Raw genomic sequence first — 17,060 nt, 5'->3', positions numbered from 1 at the left:
TCGACTAAAAATAACTAAAAACATAAATTATGCTTTCCCGGGTGGAAAACTGAGAGTTAAATCAATTGTTTTACCTTCAGTTGTTGAAAGACCTCTTCGACTAAGGATTGAGATGAGAAAGGTTTCACATTTTTGAAGTGAAACTTCTTTATCGGCGTTGGAAAAAAATTTACCGTCACATTTTTCGGTTACGCGTCACATTTTTCCGTTACGCGCCATCTTTTTTGTATTCATGTCTATGATAATAAAATCCTTTTGTTTAAACTTTATCTAATTTAACTTTTTTGTATTCATGTCTATGATAATAAAATCCTTTTGTTTAAACTTTATCTAATTTAACTTTATTTAACCAATTTCTAGAAAGTTGCATGTAGATCATTTTTCGAAAAATAAGGCCATAAAGAAGTTTCACTTCTTACGTGTGTACACTAGTACACGCACACATTTTTTTTTATTGCCTTTGTAGGCAGACGAGCGTAAAGCTCATCTGATGATGAGTGATTACCGTCTCCTATGGACGTCAGCAATGCCAGGGCGGAGCCAAACCACTGCCTACCGTTAAGTACTCTCCGCAAACCTCGTTTGAAGAAGGACATGTCACAGCGCTCAGGAACCACAGTGGAGGGGAGCTCTTTCCAAAGACGGATGGTACGTGGCAAAAAAGGTCCCTAGAAACGCACTGTGAATGATCTCAGTGGCTCCAGGTAGGATGGATGAACTTTACTTCGGTGGCGGGCGGTAGGCGGTTGTCACATTGTCTTCTGTCTCTATAAATGTCATCTGTGTTCTATTTGACTAAGCACAAAAACCAAATAACGTTGACCTTATGATCTTAAATTACAACATCAGCCAACAGGTCTCATAAAATCTCATTAAGCAGCCGTCGTTCGTAAGGTCAGGGGCGGTTCAGGAATAAACTGCAGGTCGCATAGTACTTTCGCTTGAAGCTAATTTAGACCTACTATATTTAGACCTTTCGATTCAGTATTGAATGGACGCGAACGGTTATATGTTTTATAATAGTTGACTATTATTTTGAATAAATACGATGTGTATCTGTTTAGTTTAAGAACTTGTGGTTTGTGAAGTCCGTGGGGAATCACTACCACGATGGTTTTTTTTCTTTCCTAATTGCTGGTAAGCTAAGGGGCTATTCCACTATGACTGGTAGGGGCTTAACCTGAGCCCCAAGAATGCGCTGAGAATGTTCTACCATTGGCCCTAACAAGAGCAGTGCTTCGCAGAATCAACCAGCGAAACGTACGAAAGAAACTCAGTGGGTTATGTCTATGGAGCTGGTTTCCCCAACGGAACTGTCATCGCTGATTTGAAGATAGAACAGCCGTTATGTACAGGACTTTGACATGGCTTTCAGAGTGGATGGTGGCATTCATGAAATTTCCATTAGCTCCTTTAACCACTCCAAAGAGACGAGCTATATACAATTCGTTTATCCATATACAAAATAGTACGTTAGTCTTCCGTGACCATGAAAACTGAAAAGTGTTGCTAAAAGTTGCAGGAATCCGCTGGAGGCAGGCTGCACAGGTTATTGTGGGGAAATGTGGCGGAGGCCTTTATCCAGCAGTGGACGTCCATGGGCAGAAATTAAAAGGTTTTTGACCTGGATAGTCGACGAAGCTAATAGCTTACCGTCCAGGCAATGCACCAACCGAAAACTTACCCTGAAAAAAGTCATGATCATTATTTGGTGATCCTTTTTCTTCTCAATCGTGTCACTCTTGACAGAGTTGTCATGATCGTCATTTAGTGTTGGAGGGGACAAACTTGATACGTCTCACGATGACCCGCCATCTTTCCCTTGGTAGTCCAGTACCGATTTAATTCATCACAGTTTCTTACGAAATGGCACCAGCATTATTGCTTGTGTATACTGCGAGGAACTGGACACAATGTTTTTTTATTTATTGCTTAGTTAGGTGGGCGAGCTCACAGCCCACCTGATATTAAGTGGTCACTGGAGCCCACAGACATCTACAAGGTTAATGCGCCACCCACAGTGAGATAAAAGTTCTAAAGTCTCAGTATAGTTAAACCGGCTGCTCCACCCTTCAAACCGAAACGCATTGCTGCTCCACGGCAGAAATAGGCAGGGTGGTGGTAACTACCCGTGCGGACTCACAAGAGGTCCTACAACCAGTAATTACGCAAATTATAATTTTGTTTTGATTTTTATTATCAGACAGAATAGAATAGAAACAGATAGAGTACAGAATTAGCGCACAGCATGTGTGGGAGCAGTGAAAGTGGAAATCGCCCACCGTCGCAGGTCAAGGCTTCCAAGAATAGCCTTCGGGAAACATTAGCCGTTTCAGTATAAGCCTCGATACAGATTCTATCTTTAGATAACCCAGTTTGTTCACGAGCTGATATGAAAGTAGACCTTGATGCTTGAGAATCTTTTTGTTCCTGTGCATTTTCTCGAGTGTGCGATAGTATTTGATTGTAAATACGTTTTTTAATAACTCGACCTTCGCTATATGTGCAATGGAATTTTTAAATTGATTTCTAACTTTAAAATATCCTATTAACCAGTAAATTTTCAAATATTAATAATGACCGATGACCATCGTTTTTGGAGTGAAGTTCCTTATGGGACGATGCGGAGGGATAACCGGGAAAAAACGTCCGTATCGTAAGATTTTTATTAGTAATGCACACAATGTACGACTTAACTTTGTAATAACGTACAAAAAATAATATATTTTTTTATCATTCATTGACCACGATCTTACGGCCTGGCCACGGGGATCGGCGGTGCGAACAGCGAAGCGGTGGGCGAGGCGACCATTCGCGCAGCACCGTTTGCAGGCCACGGGTACTCACGTTCGCCGCCGCGACTAGTAAGGAAGTCCGACAGCGAAATGTCTATATCGAAATTATCTCGATATTGCTTACAAATTAATAGTTTTTTGGTTCAGGACCTATTATTTGGAAAAGATTGTGAAGTACATGATTTGAATAAGAATCGGAGTATACCTATAGATGGAGAATTCCACAAGAAGTACGAGAAATACTTTGGGTGGCTAGACTTCCAAATAGCTGGTCTAGCTAGTATTTCAGCTATTTTATTTTTTTATTGCTTAGATGGGTGGACGAGCTCACAGCCCACCTTGTGTTAAGTGGTTACTGGAGCCCATAGACATCCACAACGTAAATGCGCCACCCACCTTGAGATATAAGTTCTAAGGTCTCAAGTATAGTTATAATGGCTGCCTCACCCTTCAAACCGAAACGCATTACTACTTCACGGCAGAAATAGGCAGGGTGGTAGTACCCACCCGTGTAGACTCACAAGAGGTCCTCCCACCAGTAATTACGCAAATTATTATTTTGAAGATTTCATTTTTATCACACGATGTTATTCCTTCACCGTGGAAATCAATCGTGAACGTTGAGTGTTGTTGAGTACGTATTTCATTACAAAAATTGGTACCCGCCTGATATTCGAACACCGGTGCACCGCTCAACACGATTGCACCGGACGTCCGTTAGGCCACGACGACTTTAAAAATATAAAATAAAAAATAAATAAAAAATATAAAAATTTCGGCGTTAATTTTTCGCGGCGAAAACAACTAAACTCATTCAATCACTGTACTATTCGCCGCGACTACCGCTCGACTCCGTGGCTCGCGCCGTCCGTATTCATGCATTTGTTTTGCTCGCCCGCCGCATCGCGCGATTCGCTCGGTACATTTCGCCGGTCGCTTCGCCGGTCGCCGGTGCGCGTGGCTTGTTAGGTACATTTCTATGCGCTTATTTTAGTCGCTAGACGCTTCGCCGTTCGCACCGCGCGAATATTCGCATCGGCGAATGTCCCGTGGCCAGGCTGTTAGAGCGTTCGTTTGCGCAATACACTAACTCGTATGCAAACAACCATGAATGAAGTGTACCACTATAAGTTCGCACGTTACCGAATGACCGTGGGTTGTTGCGAAACCTCCAGTTTTATTTTCTTTAGAATAGAATAGAACTTAAAATTAATCTTTTTATAATAAGGAATTTCGTTCCTATCCGGTGTCCTATGACACCACTAATTTTTTTTTATACCTTTGTCTTTACATCCTGAGCAGGATTCACAGGACAAAGTTCGGATTGCTATTAAAGATTGCTATTTTTAATTTTTTTTTCATACCCTTTTTGTGATTCGCTCTTGTTAGAAAGCTAATTAATAAGAAAAATCACGGCAAAACATCCCCTATGTTACATCTTTTACTAATAAGGCTACAACATTTCAGACAACGAACGATTCTTTTTGTTCTGTACTTTAAGAAATGTCTTCATAAAACGACAACGCCAAAAATCCAACCTTATCTATACTAATATATAGATCTACAGTGGTTTTTACGGATGTTCCGTTATAACTACTGAACCATGCATCCGATTGACTTGAAACTTGGTATTCGTGTAGAAAATATATGTAGTTATTGGATAGGCTAATATATGAGTGTTGAACTCCCTAATAATAATGACAATAAATAATAATGTTAATTTTATATGGCCAGCGAAGCGCGCGAGTACCGCTAGTATACTTCGTTGCAATCATTGGTTGACGCAATCAATTGACTACTTAGGATATAGGATAGATTAAGTAATTGATGGGGAAGGAAGGAATGGATAAAACATAAATTTATTTATTTATTTGGGAAACCAATAGTACAAATCAAACATCATATATTAAAAAATAGTTAAAACAAAAATCAAACAAGCTACTGCCATCAAATCAGATGTACACACATAAGCAGAAAATGAACAAAGAAACATAAAGAAATTTATAAATTTAAGTATACAAAAAAATTTGAAAAGCAACACAATACGCACATATGTACATCCACCTCTATTGTATGTGTATATATAAATTTAATAGTATAAAATGTACCATAAAAATTCACTTTAAAAATATACTCATCTTAAATTCTTTTGATGAAATAAATACGGAGCGAAACCTAATAAGTTGTAAATTATGAAATTCGATAGCTTTATAATAAAATCCAATTCAGTACACGAAAGCTTATTGTTATGACATATTGGTCTACAGAAACCAGGGATCAGTTAAACACCTGTAATTTCTTCGATGAATTTTAACTTGCTCATTAGTTTAGTGTCCTACGGTGTAAAGTGTTTCTAAGAACAGTTTGCTATATAGCAGACAAAACGTTGCCTCTTAAAGCAACCCTTTTATGGAAAGTCGAGTGTCATTAGAGCGAAGGGTGGTTGATTACATCAACGTACTAGCGATTGATACGACGCGGCAAAAGCTCTTGAGCTCGAAATTAGGTTAGAGAATCTCAGATGTGAAGTTTAAGATTAGACTTTGATTATTAGTTTTTATAGGCGCGCGCGGCTGACCGGCCTGATCGTTAGTGGTTGGCGTTGATCATGGACATCTATACTTAACACATGGACAGCAATAACCACTTTTTTAGGGAGAGAGATTGTACATAAAAAAAAACGTGAAGAAAGATTAAATACAAAAAAAATTATTGGTGGTCTTATCGCTAAGAGCGATCTCTTCCAGACAACTATCAGGTGGACAAGAATCATTTGAAAACGCATTCACGCGGTGTACCAATCAGTTGAAAATAATAATAATAATAATAATAATAATAATAATAATAATAAACATATATATGCATATGCATATGTTGGAGAAGGTCATTAGTCTGGTTGCTAAACGACACGCAGCACGATTCCCCAGAGATGGCAGCACGATTGCGATATTGTCGGAACTCGGCTAACTTCGTGCTACGACAGAGCCTAGCCCATGGAGGCGCGTAGTTGCCATCACACTTACCAACCAACCTTCTTGAAGAGCGGTGCCTCCGTCCTAAGAACTGTTATTCGTTTTTGTTTCCTAACGTCGAGAGAAGATTTCTAAATTGTTCTAACGTGATTGGTGTACTCAATATTTCACTTAGCTCGATCACTCTATTTGCTCCTAAGATGTCTGACGATGGTTTTAATAATTGTGTTTTCTCCGACACATACCATTCTTTTAATTACTTACTCATATTTTTATCGTCCATATTAATAAAAAAGATACAAATGCATTGAAAGCAAGATACTAATAAACTAAAAAATGAGTAAATTTGAAAATTTTATTCCTAGTACATATAAAAAAAAAACAATTAAATTTCGAATTTATTGTCAGCCGTTAATAACATACGTTTCAAATTGCCAGTATTGTAAAATGGCAACTTCATAGGTTCAAAGACCAAATATTTATGTTGCGCTCTGTTAATGCGCAGTTTTATAATAATGATTTATTGAGAGACAATATCAGAGCGCTCTTGTAATACCGTGATATGAAGATTGTTTTAACATTTAATTAACCAATGGTAATAATAATAACTGATAAATTGCATTCTTGGTTTCAAAATAGCATAACTTCTGTTATTGTCTACACGACAAACGAATGTAATGACGCCGCAGGAAGAGGAAGAGTTTTTTTTTTAATGGCGAAGATGAAGGTAAAAAAAAGCGCGGGCCTGTTTTTTGACAGATGTCAAATTCTCGCGCGTTCCGATACACGGTCACGGATATCAAGTTGAATTAAATTAAATAAAATCTTTCTTATCAGTTACAGTGCAACGCGAACGCCCAGAATAATATTTACCTATAAAATACACGTCGGTGTCTCAATATTTCAAACGGAGGGTCGCGGAGCATAAAGAAGGTTTTCGCTTAATTAAACCATATCTTAATTGGAGTGGCGTCCGTTCCGACTCCCGTACGCGCTTCATGATAATTCACTAATTCATTATTCGAATAGTTTGTCCCCGAAAAGGTTGTGTTCGTTTAGTTCGCGTCTCGTGTTATTTTATGTTGGTGAATACTGCAAATTTCTTAGAATCAATAAGCGCTTAATTAACGAAATTAGACCGTAATCACCTCAAGACTTAGATTCATTTATATTTTTTTTAATTCGTGACTAAAAAAAACGAAGCTTTATTTCCAAACATTTACACAAAATATTGTTTTATTAACCTAAAAGTATATATTATCCGCAACACGCTTCGTTCATTCATTTCATGTGATTCATTTTATGTGTAATGTTTTGTTGCTTTATTTACATTTTGAGGAAAAACATTTCTTTAATAACCTACATATTATATAGGCTTGTCAGTAACTGTCTAAGAAAAAATTATAAAATCGTTCAATGAACAGAAATTTTTGCTTAATTGTTTTGTATTTATCGATTTGTCGGAGAAGCCACAATTATTAACACCATTGTCAGACATTTTAGGGGCGGATAGGGTGATCGAGCTAAGAGAAATATTGAGTACACTAATCCCGTTTGTTGTCTTAGAACAATTTAGAAATCTTGACGTTAGCAAGCGAAAACGAATGACAGTTCTTAGCATAGAGGCACCGCTCTTCAAGGAGGTTGGTTGGTAAGTGTGATGGCGTCTACGCGCCTCCATCGGCTAGACTCTGTCGTAGTACGAAGTTAGCCGAGTTCCAATGATACCGCAATCGTGCTGCCATCTCTCGGGAATCGTGCTGCGTTTTGTTTAGGTACTAAACTAATGACCGTCTCCGATATATTTATGTATGTAGTTACTGCGATATTGGGGCCTATTCGTTCTAGTACTGAGTGAACATGATGTGGGTTGAGTAGGTATATGTCGCCTTTACGCCAGGGTTTTCACACATTTTTTTTAATTTTTTTTTATTACTTATATGGATGGACGGGCTCATAGCCCACCTGGTGTTAAGTGGTTACTGGAGCCCATAGACATCTATAACGTAAATGCGCCATCTACTTCGAGACATAAGTTATAAGGTCTCAGATTTTATAGTTACAACGGCTGCCCCACTTTTCAAACCGAAACGCATTACGGCTTCGCGGCAGAAATAGGCGGGGTGGTGGTACCTACCCGCGCGGACTCACAAGAGGTTCTACCACCAGTAATAATAATAAGTTATTGACGGTGTTTTTCGGTGAAAGAGTATCACCAAAGCTCAAAGTCCACTCGGTTTTAGGTGTTTTCTGTAGGTTTTAACGCTGTCGTCCTCTTGAGGCATGGGCGGAGATCCTGATTTAATGAGGCAAGCACCGGCTTGGCTCTGCCCCTGGCATTGATGATGTCCATGAGCGACAGTGACCGCTTACCATCAGGTGGGCCGTATGCTCGTCTGCCTACAAAGGCAATGAAAAAAAAATTAGGACAGTCACGTTCACGAGTCTGTTGGTAAATATAACTGCAGAACATTAGATGAGGTGCGACTGCAAAGCTATGCTGGAAAATCTAAGCTTAAAATTCTATGCATGGTGAACTTATGATTTTTTTTATTGCTCATATGGGTGGGTAGACGAGCTCACAGCCCACCTGGTGTTAAGTAGTTACTGGAGCCCATAGACATCTACAACGTAAATGCGCCACCCACCCTGAGATATAAGTTCTAAGGTCTCAAGTATAGTTATAACGGCTGCCCCACCCTTCAAACCGAAACGCATTACTGCTTCACGGCAAAACTAGACAGGGTGGTGGTACCTACCCGTGCAGACTCACAAGAGGTCCTACCCTCAGTAAAACACACATGTGTGATATTATTATGTATGTGTGATATTACAAATGACATTTTAATATCACACATAGTAGGCCAAGGCTATAAAACTCTGTTTCCAGTAATAACAGAGCTCCATATATAGTCGTCTGTGAACCGTTTTTAAAGAAAAAATTAACCTAATCATTAAAATTGTTCCGTAATATTGAATGTATAATATTTTTTGTACAAATAACTTATTCTCCATTATCACAATTAATTGAGAAATCTTTTAATTGAAATACGTCGGCATTCAGAACGTCAATTGTATTTTAATTAGTATATTTTATTAATGAGTTCGCCTCCCCGGCAGTTCTAATATTGTTTATATTTTGATTAATTGCGAAAAGTTTAGTTTTCAATGAGTGTCGATGCTTATTTATTATTCAGACTGTTCTGCGGTTTGCTAATTAAAAAGTAAGGTAATTTAAATGGCCGAGATGATTAATTGTTCTTATAATTTGGAGTTGAGATCGTTTTGAAGTTCGGAAATGGAGAATTTGTTTGTAAGTTCGTGTGGATGGCTATTGGAGAGTGGTTCTTTGTAAAGCGGATGATCTGTGCTCGGATCTGGTTCTCTCGAAGGTTTTAAATTCACCGGAAAATATGATAATAATAAATAAATAAATATTTACTAACAATCACGCCACGCTAACTGGTCCCGTGATAAGTTCGTAAAGAACTTGTGTTACAGGTACCAGATAACGGAAATAAATATAGGTTTTTTATTATACACATACATATATTTAATATACACCCATAACCCTGGAAAAGACATTTTATATTTATCATACAAATATCTTCCCTTGGCGGGATTCGAACCCGCGACCCCCTTGTGTAGTGACCATGTCACTTACCACTACACCAGAGGGCCGTTTGAAAAATGATTGTTTCTTTTATTTTCCGTGGTGGATATTTCACAGTTTCGCGGGAATCTAGACCAGGACGCGCAGAACCGTATGTTGTGGGGAGGCTCTGGGAGACCTGTGGTTGAAAGAGAGGGAGAGGGAATTATTAACATAAACGCACAAAAATAAATCTTACACTCATCCTTATATGCCTAATGAGATTTCTGGAATGGTTTAAGAAAAAAAAGCATTTCCTTTACACGTCTTTAAAGCAAAACCTTCCACAGCAGAAACCCACAGAAAATCGGCTGCACAGAACATGCGGTTTATGCTCATACAAAAAAATACAGACTGCCGCGACTCATCCCTGGGGGCTTACAAAACATTTCTTCCTACACTCTGCGGGGAGGGCGCGATTCTTCGTTTTAAATCAATTCAATTTGTAAACGTTGTACGATTTATTCAATAGCTGATGTTGCTTAGGGCGAACGTGGCGGTTTTTCTGGCGTCTCTCAAGCGAGGTCGTGGGCTTAAGAACGCTCATATAATATACTAGCTTTTGCCCGCGACTTCGTCCTCGTGGAATAGTTCACAAATAATACTTTATTTTAGAACAAATTTGGTTAGCATAAAAAACGTTATAGTGAGCCAACCTTAACATATAGAGAATGCTGTCGCGGAATTTTTTTAGATCTTTTAAAGGGGAACAATTCTGACATACATTATTATAGGGAAATTTTAATCGTTTCTGCAGCGCACGCAGCGGAAGCCCTCAAAAGGGAAAAAAACCCCGATTTTGAAACATTCTTTATTGGTGCTCCGCTTGTATTGGTCTTAGCGTCATGTTATATTATAACCTATAGTCTTCCTCAACGAATGGGCTATCTAACACTGAAATATTTTTTTAAATCGGACCAGTAGTTCCCGAGATTAGCTCGTTCAAGCAGACAAACTCTTTAGCTTTATAATATTAGTATAGATATAGATGTTCAACGAACCTGTTTGATCATTTAAATCAATAAAATTAATCCTAATGGAATAACATCGCTCTGTGTCGCATCGTATCGTCGACAATCAGTCGGGCCAGGAGTTTAGATTGCTAAAATACCGCCTTCTCTAACTTCAGCGAACAGTAATTCTAAACTGAAAATTGAGAACTTTTTCTTATTCACACTAATTATGATAAAAAACACTAATAGAACGATTATTTTCAGTTAATTGAAAATTGTTTATTTTATAATTTTTTGTTAGGGAAGTGGTGCTAATTATCTTGAGTCCTTGTTGTGACAGGTGAACATTAGCATCCTCCAGACTTTGGCGAGTTTCAGACTTGATTAGTATGACTTTTTCTCCCCTACCTATTTGCTTGTAGCCTAAGAGACTATTCCAGCTTTGCGCGGACGGGTATGCGAGCTCACGGGCTCAACCTCAGAGAATTTGCTAAAACTAGCCCTAGTAAGAGCCGTGCTTCGCAGAATCTACCACCGGATCGGAATCGCGACCCACTGAGAAGATCCAGCGAGAAACACAACGACTTCTACGGCTTAATCACGTATTTATTTACATTTTGTATTTACCTGCGTTCCGAATGCCTTCCATGATGATGAATTTTCTTATCGTGAAGACAAGTCAAACAAATTGTCAAACCTTAATATTCTGCGGTAAGCCGAGATGTACACAATAATAATTATTTTTTGACAAATCATAAGGACGTAGTTAGTGTAACATTAAAGTTTCCACGTCTTAGACGGAAAAATAATGAAAAAAATAGCGCTAGTTTTCTTGAGGCATGCTTGATTATTGCGCAGGCTTATTGCCTACGTTCACGTAAGGTATGTTGTGGCAGACAGAGGTATGACGTGTCCATCTATCAGTACGAATAGAGATCTGGCGGGCTAAAAGGCAAGCCGCATACCATATTTCATACCAAGACAACCTAACAAAGACATACATCGTCTGTACATACGTTTACCAACAAGACATCACATGGTCCACGTCGTGTTTACGACCTCTTGAATAAAACTAGTCCTCGATGCCACTAAAATTTGTTTCATGCTCGTTTATTTGAACGTAAAAATTTAACTTTAACGATTCGCGCATTCGAGAACGCTGCTCTGACGATGTAAAAATAATTATATTGGCTATCAAAGTCCGTTTGGCTTCTTACAATTGAAATTTAACTGCAGTTCAGCATTTGTTTTATTGAAAATTATTATCGCACTGGCCAGCGTGTTTAACGACCTATATCTTTTAAGCTATTGCATAACTTCTATCGCGGGTCTTGAGCGCGGCGACTGAATCAAGAAATTCCGTAACGAAAATAACCTGACACCCCCACTACGCCTACTATGTAGCTCGCGTTCAACACATTCACACGTTGCGCTGGTGTAGTGTTTGTGAATAAGCGCGCGGCGTGACGTCGCACTGCATGAGCATCATGAAAAGTCTGCCCATCTCTCTCTCACGCGGTCTAGCTTATGAGTGTGAAGGGGACAGTTAATGTTTTGCTTTTGTTAATGTTTATAAATATAGCGTCGTCTTATTTTTATTATTGTTTTAATATTAAATTATTATTGTCTAATTGTAATTGCATAAGTTGATAAAAAATGCTTTGCAATAGCTTTACCGCGGCAGTCCCCGAGTGCTATACGTCTTTTTTTTAGCTTTGCGTAAAACTGCAATTGAGGAGTGCTTACATCTATTATTAGCGTAGCGCGATGGTTGGAGCCAATATGGTGTTAAGTGGTTCGGAGTCCATTAACATCGCAACGTGAACGTCGTCTTCCGTTTTGAAACGCGTAGCTAAAATCTAAATTGTAGGACGGCTACCCCACCATGGAACGCTCACAAGAAACCCGCGATTTTATTTTTCAAATGAAACTTCTTTAGGCGTTTTGAGAGTAAAATTTAACACGAGACAGATTCGTTATTACTAGAGATAAAAGATACGATTTAGGACGAGCGAGAGTGAGAAAACAGACAGAGCGTCTCGCGAACCTTGGATAGAGGGAGAGAGCGAGCTGGGTCGTTTCTCTTATACACATTCTGTTTACGGGCGTCGGCCACTTGATGGCTTGTTATTAGTTTCTTATTGCTCTTGTAGATGACAGTAACATATTAACTATATTATATTTTATTTTTAATAAAGGATGTAAGAAAATATATTTTTCTATTTATAATTTAAAGTATATGTATATAAATGGTGAAGAGGACGATTCTCTTAAACACAGCGCTCCCTATTACAAGATAAATTTGATTTAAGGATGGAAAATAAAGAAAACCGCAATAATACACACCGCAAAAGAAGTTTCACTTCTTTCGCGTGCAACTTGGTGCTTTTTTTATGCGGTGTTTTATTCCTTCATCATACGAGTCGTTCACCAACACGTTTTAGACACGTGTTTACTTGGTAGTTTGGTATCTGTCTGCTAGATTAGAACATTCCTTTCCTTTTTACCTGTAACACAAGTTCTTTACGAACTTACCACGGGGCCAGTTAACGTGGCGTGATTGTTAGTAAAAATATTTATTCGCATCTTTGATACGAAGAACATCGAGTGTCATATCGTTTTTTTTAGATAGGTGAACGAGCTCACGGCCCAGCTGGTGTTAAGTGGTTACCGGAGCCCATAGAATGCCACCACCCACCTTGAGGTATGAGTTCTAAGGTCTCAGCTTTTACAGTATAACGGCTGCCCCACCCTTCAAACCGAAACGCATTACTGCTTTACCGTGCGAACTCACAAGAGGTCCTACCACCAGTAATGGTATTATATGGTTTGTGCACCGATGTCTTTAACACTTCAGTGTTGTTTATTTATGTTTTGTTTTTTTTGTTTTTACAGGACTCGTTTTACAATAATGCGGTAGTCAAATGGAGCCTAGCTTTAGCGATACGGAAGCCGGTATTAGATTTGTTTATTTATCTAGAATCTAGAATAGTGGCGTGATTATTTTTGTTACGTAGCATCCGTTTGAGAAATCGATGTTTTGGGGAAAGGTGATGTCAACACGGGGCAGTCGTACTATAGACCGAAGATTTAGAGCTCCTGTCTAAAGCAAGTTGAAGGCATTTAAATTGTTGATGTCTATGGTCTGATAGGTCATGAGCTCGTCCATTCGTCTCAGGCTTACAGTGCGACAGCTGCCCCACCCTTCAAACCGAAAAGCATTACTGCTGAAATAGGCAGGGTGTTGGTACCTAACTGTGCTGGACAACGAGACGGCCTTCCAGAAGTGGTATGTAGGCGGTAGGGTGTCTTATGTAACTAATATCTAATTGCGTTTAATGAAAAAGTTAAAGTAATCTATCGACCGAAGTTCACTGATAATATCTCGACAGGAATTAAGGGACTTTTATTTTCGACAATGATTTCAATTTACTTGTTTAGGAGAATTATAGACGGTAGCGGCTTTAATTTAATCACAGCGGCCCGTCTACGTCAAAAAATACTGTTGTAGAAGGTGAACCATGAGCATTCGTGAGCAAACTTCCCGTAGTGTTTAAATTTTAGGAAAAACTAAAAACATCGTACGCCCCCATTCTCGAATCTACGACCTATTGACTAGCAGGCACGGCGAGTGCGTCTTCTTAAAGCTTTTAGTCGTCATACGGCCTATCTAGTAGTGGTCGTTGTCAATGGGCATCAGCAATGCCAGGAGCACAGCCAAACTGCAGACTACTGCTGAGGATTCTAACCAAAGAGCGTTTGATAAAGGTCTGGGAAACACCGTGAAAGGCCTCATCTGGACGTCAAGGACTCCAAGGACGAATGTCTACAAAGCAATATCTACGGGCACAGCTTAAGTGGGCGATCTATACGTCTGTCTACGTTGTCAATGAAAATAATAAATTTTGGAACATCACCGTTCGAGATGGTTCCATTATGACCAGGAGTTGTATAAGGGCTATTTCTCCGAACATAGCGGCGCTACGGGAAGGGAGCGGCCAGTAAATCAAGCCCTCCCTCGAACATGGACGTTATATAGATTTAACGAGCCTCGTTGTTTACAACATTTAAGAAAATACTTTCTAGAATAAATCGAAGATACGATTCCAATGCCTTTTTTGGAACGAAGTTCCTTATCGCGCGTTGTGAAAGGGGGCTAGATGGAAAAAATTCTTACGAAAAGTTGTCACGACACTTTTTGCTATAAATTCTTACGAAAAGTTGTCACGACACTTTTTAGATCCGTCATTCTGACCAATCAACGTGTAGGCGCTTATCGCGTGACATTTCTTGTATCCGATTGGTCCGCGTAATGAGTACAGTTTCTCGAGATAGCGTTTCAACAATAGTAATTTAGTTCATAGTATTGTTTTTTTCTTCTTCATAATGCCGTAATTTATTATTATAACTTTAAAAAAAAATTACAATTCCTTCACTAATTAATCGAAAGGAACTTCGTTCCATCCGGGTGTCCCTTGACACCTCTGAAGTTTTTTTACTGCTTAGATGGGTGGACCAGCTCACAGCCCACCTGGTGTTAAGTGGTTACTGGAGCCCATAGACATCTACAACTAAATGCGCCACTCACCTTGAGATATAAGTTCTAAGGTCTCAGTACAGTTACAACGGCTGCCCCACCCTTCAAACCGAAACACATTACTGCTTCACGGCAGAAATAGGCAGGGCGGTGGTACCTACCCGTGCTGACTCACAAGAGGTCCTACCACCAGTAAATACAAACACACACACATATATTGGTTGTCAAATATTTAGGCGAGTGTTCAGAAATTTATTTTGTGTAAACTAAGGAATATATATTACGATACACCTGGATTCTGCTGCTTTAATTGTAAAGTGATATTTAGCTTAACTACATGGCATAATACATTATTAGTTATGCGCTACGAAGTTCGACGGGTTAGCTAGTACCAAATAAAACGGACCTTTAATTACAGAGATAAATGTCGCGTATTAAGCAAAATGTCGCTCAGACCAATAAATAGCCTTCACCTTCGATAGACCTATCTTTTAAGACAGCTATTTACATTGGGAAATTGGTATTCCAAATTCGAATATATCGTCCTTGGACCAATACAAAGCGTGTGGACTTTGATGGATTGGCTGGTGTCGGTCACGGCGCGTGTGCGGAGATTTTACTCAACCGTCCGAGATTCATATGAAGATTATCGTGCATTCATCGTGTTTTAATAAGTACGAATAATTATATGCGTCATTTGTTATGGCGTGATGCTCGTGTTTGGGTCGACGTTTTCTTTTTTTTATTGCCCTAGTAGGTAGACCAGCGTACGGCCCACCTGATGGTGAGTGGTTACCGTCACCCATGGACTTCAGCAAATCCAGGGACAGAGCCAAGCCGCCATCTGCAGTTAAAACTGTTTAACTTGGGCTAATCTATTGAAATGGTGATACGTGAAGCTGCAGTCAATTAAAACTATAGTGTGACGTAAAAATAAACGTGTCGATGATAATAAGACATAAGATTTAGAATGATGCAACATTATTTAAGGTTTAAAATGAACTCTTTTTATTTATTTTTTTATTGCTTAGATGGGTGGACGAGCTCACAGCCCACCTGGTGTTAAGTGGTTACTGGAGCCCATATACATCCGCAACGTAAATACGCCACCCACCTTGAGATATAATTTCTAAGGTCTCAAGTATAGTTACAACCTTCAACAACAAGTTAGAACCTTCGAATACAAGGGCTTAAATCTAGAAATGTTGGTGGTGGAAACAATCTATTTATCTCTATACGTCTCGTAACATGAGCACAATTGCAAGAAATTCCGATGCTACTAAAAATATTCGTAAAAAAACTACTTTTAAATACTCCCCCGAATTCGCGGGAGGGGGGCCGCGAGCTATGGCATCGGAACCTTCAATCAATCACCGACTGACATAATGACGTCATCCATTATCAATTATTGACAGAGCACAGGGATCGGATGCCGGCGATTTTCCAAGTTTTCTGCCTGGAGGGATATAAGACATGAAGGTTTTAGATTTGTTATAAAAATGTTATCGGCGCGGATCAGGGTTTCCCAAACATAAAGCCCCGCAAACTATCAACGTACTTTCCTAAAACGAAAAGTTAAGTGAACAAGACAAGAGTTTAAGTGAACAACACCAACAAGATATTCAAATATATAAATATACAGTATCTTGAACAGAAAACAGGTTTTTGTTTTTAAAAGGATTTTATGACCTGGTAACTAAGACCATTAGGTTATGTCTTATTTTAATTTATATTCTTATTTTATGAAAAATTATAATATGGAGTGAAATGAAATGAAATGAAGATGTTCGATTCGAACCCAGCGACCTCGTGGCAGCCTAGGGCTACGGAAACCAGCACGAGGTGCGCGTTGAACATGTGCCGCGATTCGCGGCGCCGTATGTACTATTTTAACAAAATATCATGCAATCACTCACCGGAACCGATGCCTTCGTCTTCTCACGCCGTATCACTTAGGGAGAAGGGTATGGGGCAGGAATGGATAAGGATTAGCGATGATACACAACTTTAGCGTAGACCGTCAATATACAGGTACCGTCCCGTTCGAGAAGCAAGACCAAGTGACAGATGTCAAATCGCGACAGCACCGTCAAATCGCGACCCGTGTTGCCGTGGTAAAAATTCAAAACTAACGGATTGGTTTCGAACAGT

The 17,060-nt window shown here is 39.2% G+C and overlaps 1 protein-coding gene across 1 annotated transcript in view; it reads left to right on the top strand.

The window, feature by feature from the left end:
* The window catches only part of LOC105841880 (disintegrin and metalloproteinase domain-containing protein 11), a 576,915-nt gene that overhangs the window by 17,177 nt on the left and 542,678 nt on the right, over nt 1-17,060 (top strand). Inside the window, exon 2 of the mRNA XM_062670757.1 lies at nt 13,268-13,327. Coding sequence (XP_062526741.1) covers nt 13,297-13,327 — 31 coding nt within the window. The 5' untranslated portion in view covers nt 13,268-13,296. The remainder of the gene's footprint in view (nt 1-13,267; nt 13,328-17,060) is intronic.

The sequence above is a fragment of the Bombyx mori genome, chromosome 10, assembly GCF_030269925.1.
Source record: "Bombyx mori chromosome 10, ASM3026992v2".
NCBI lineage: Eukaryota > Metazoa > Arthropoda > Insecta > Lepidoptera > Bombycidae > Bombyx > Bombyx mori.
The sequence above is the reverse complement of the archived record's forward strand: the minus strand, read 5'-3'. Positions and strand labels throughout refer to the sequence as shown.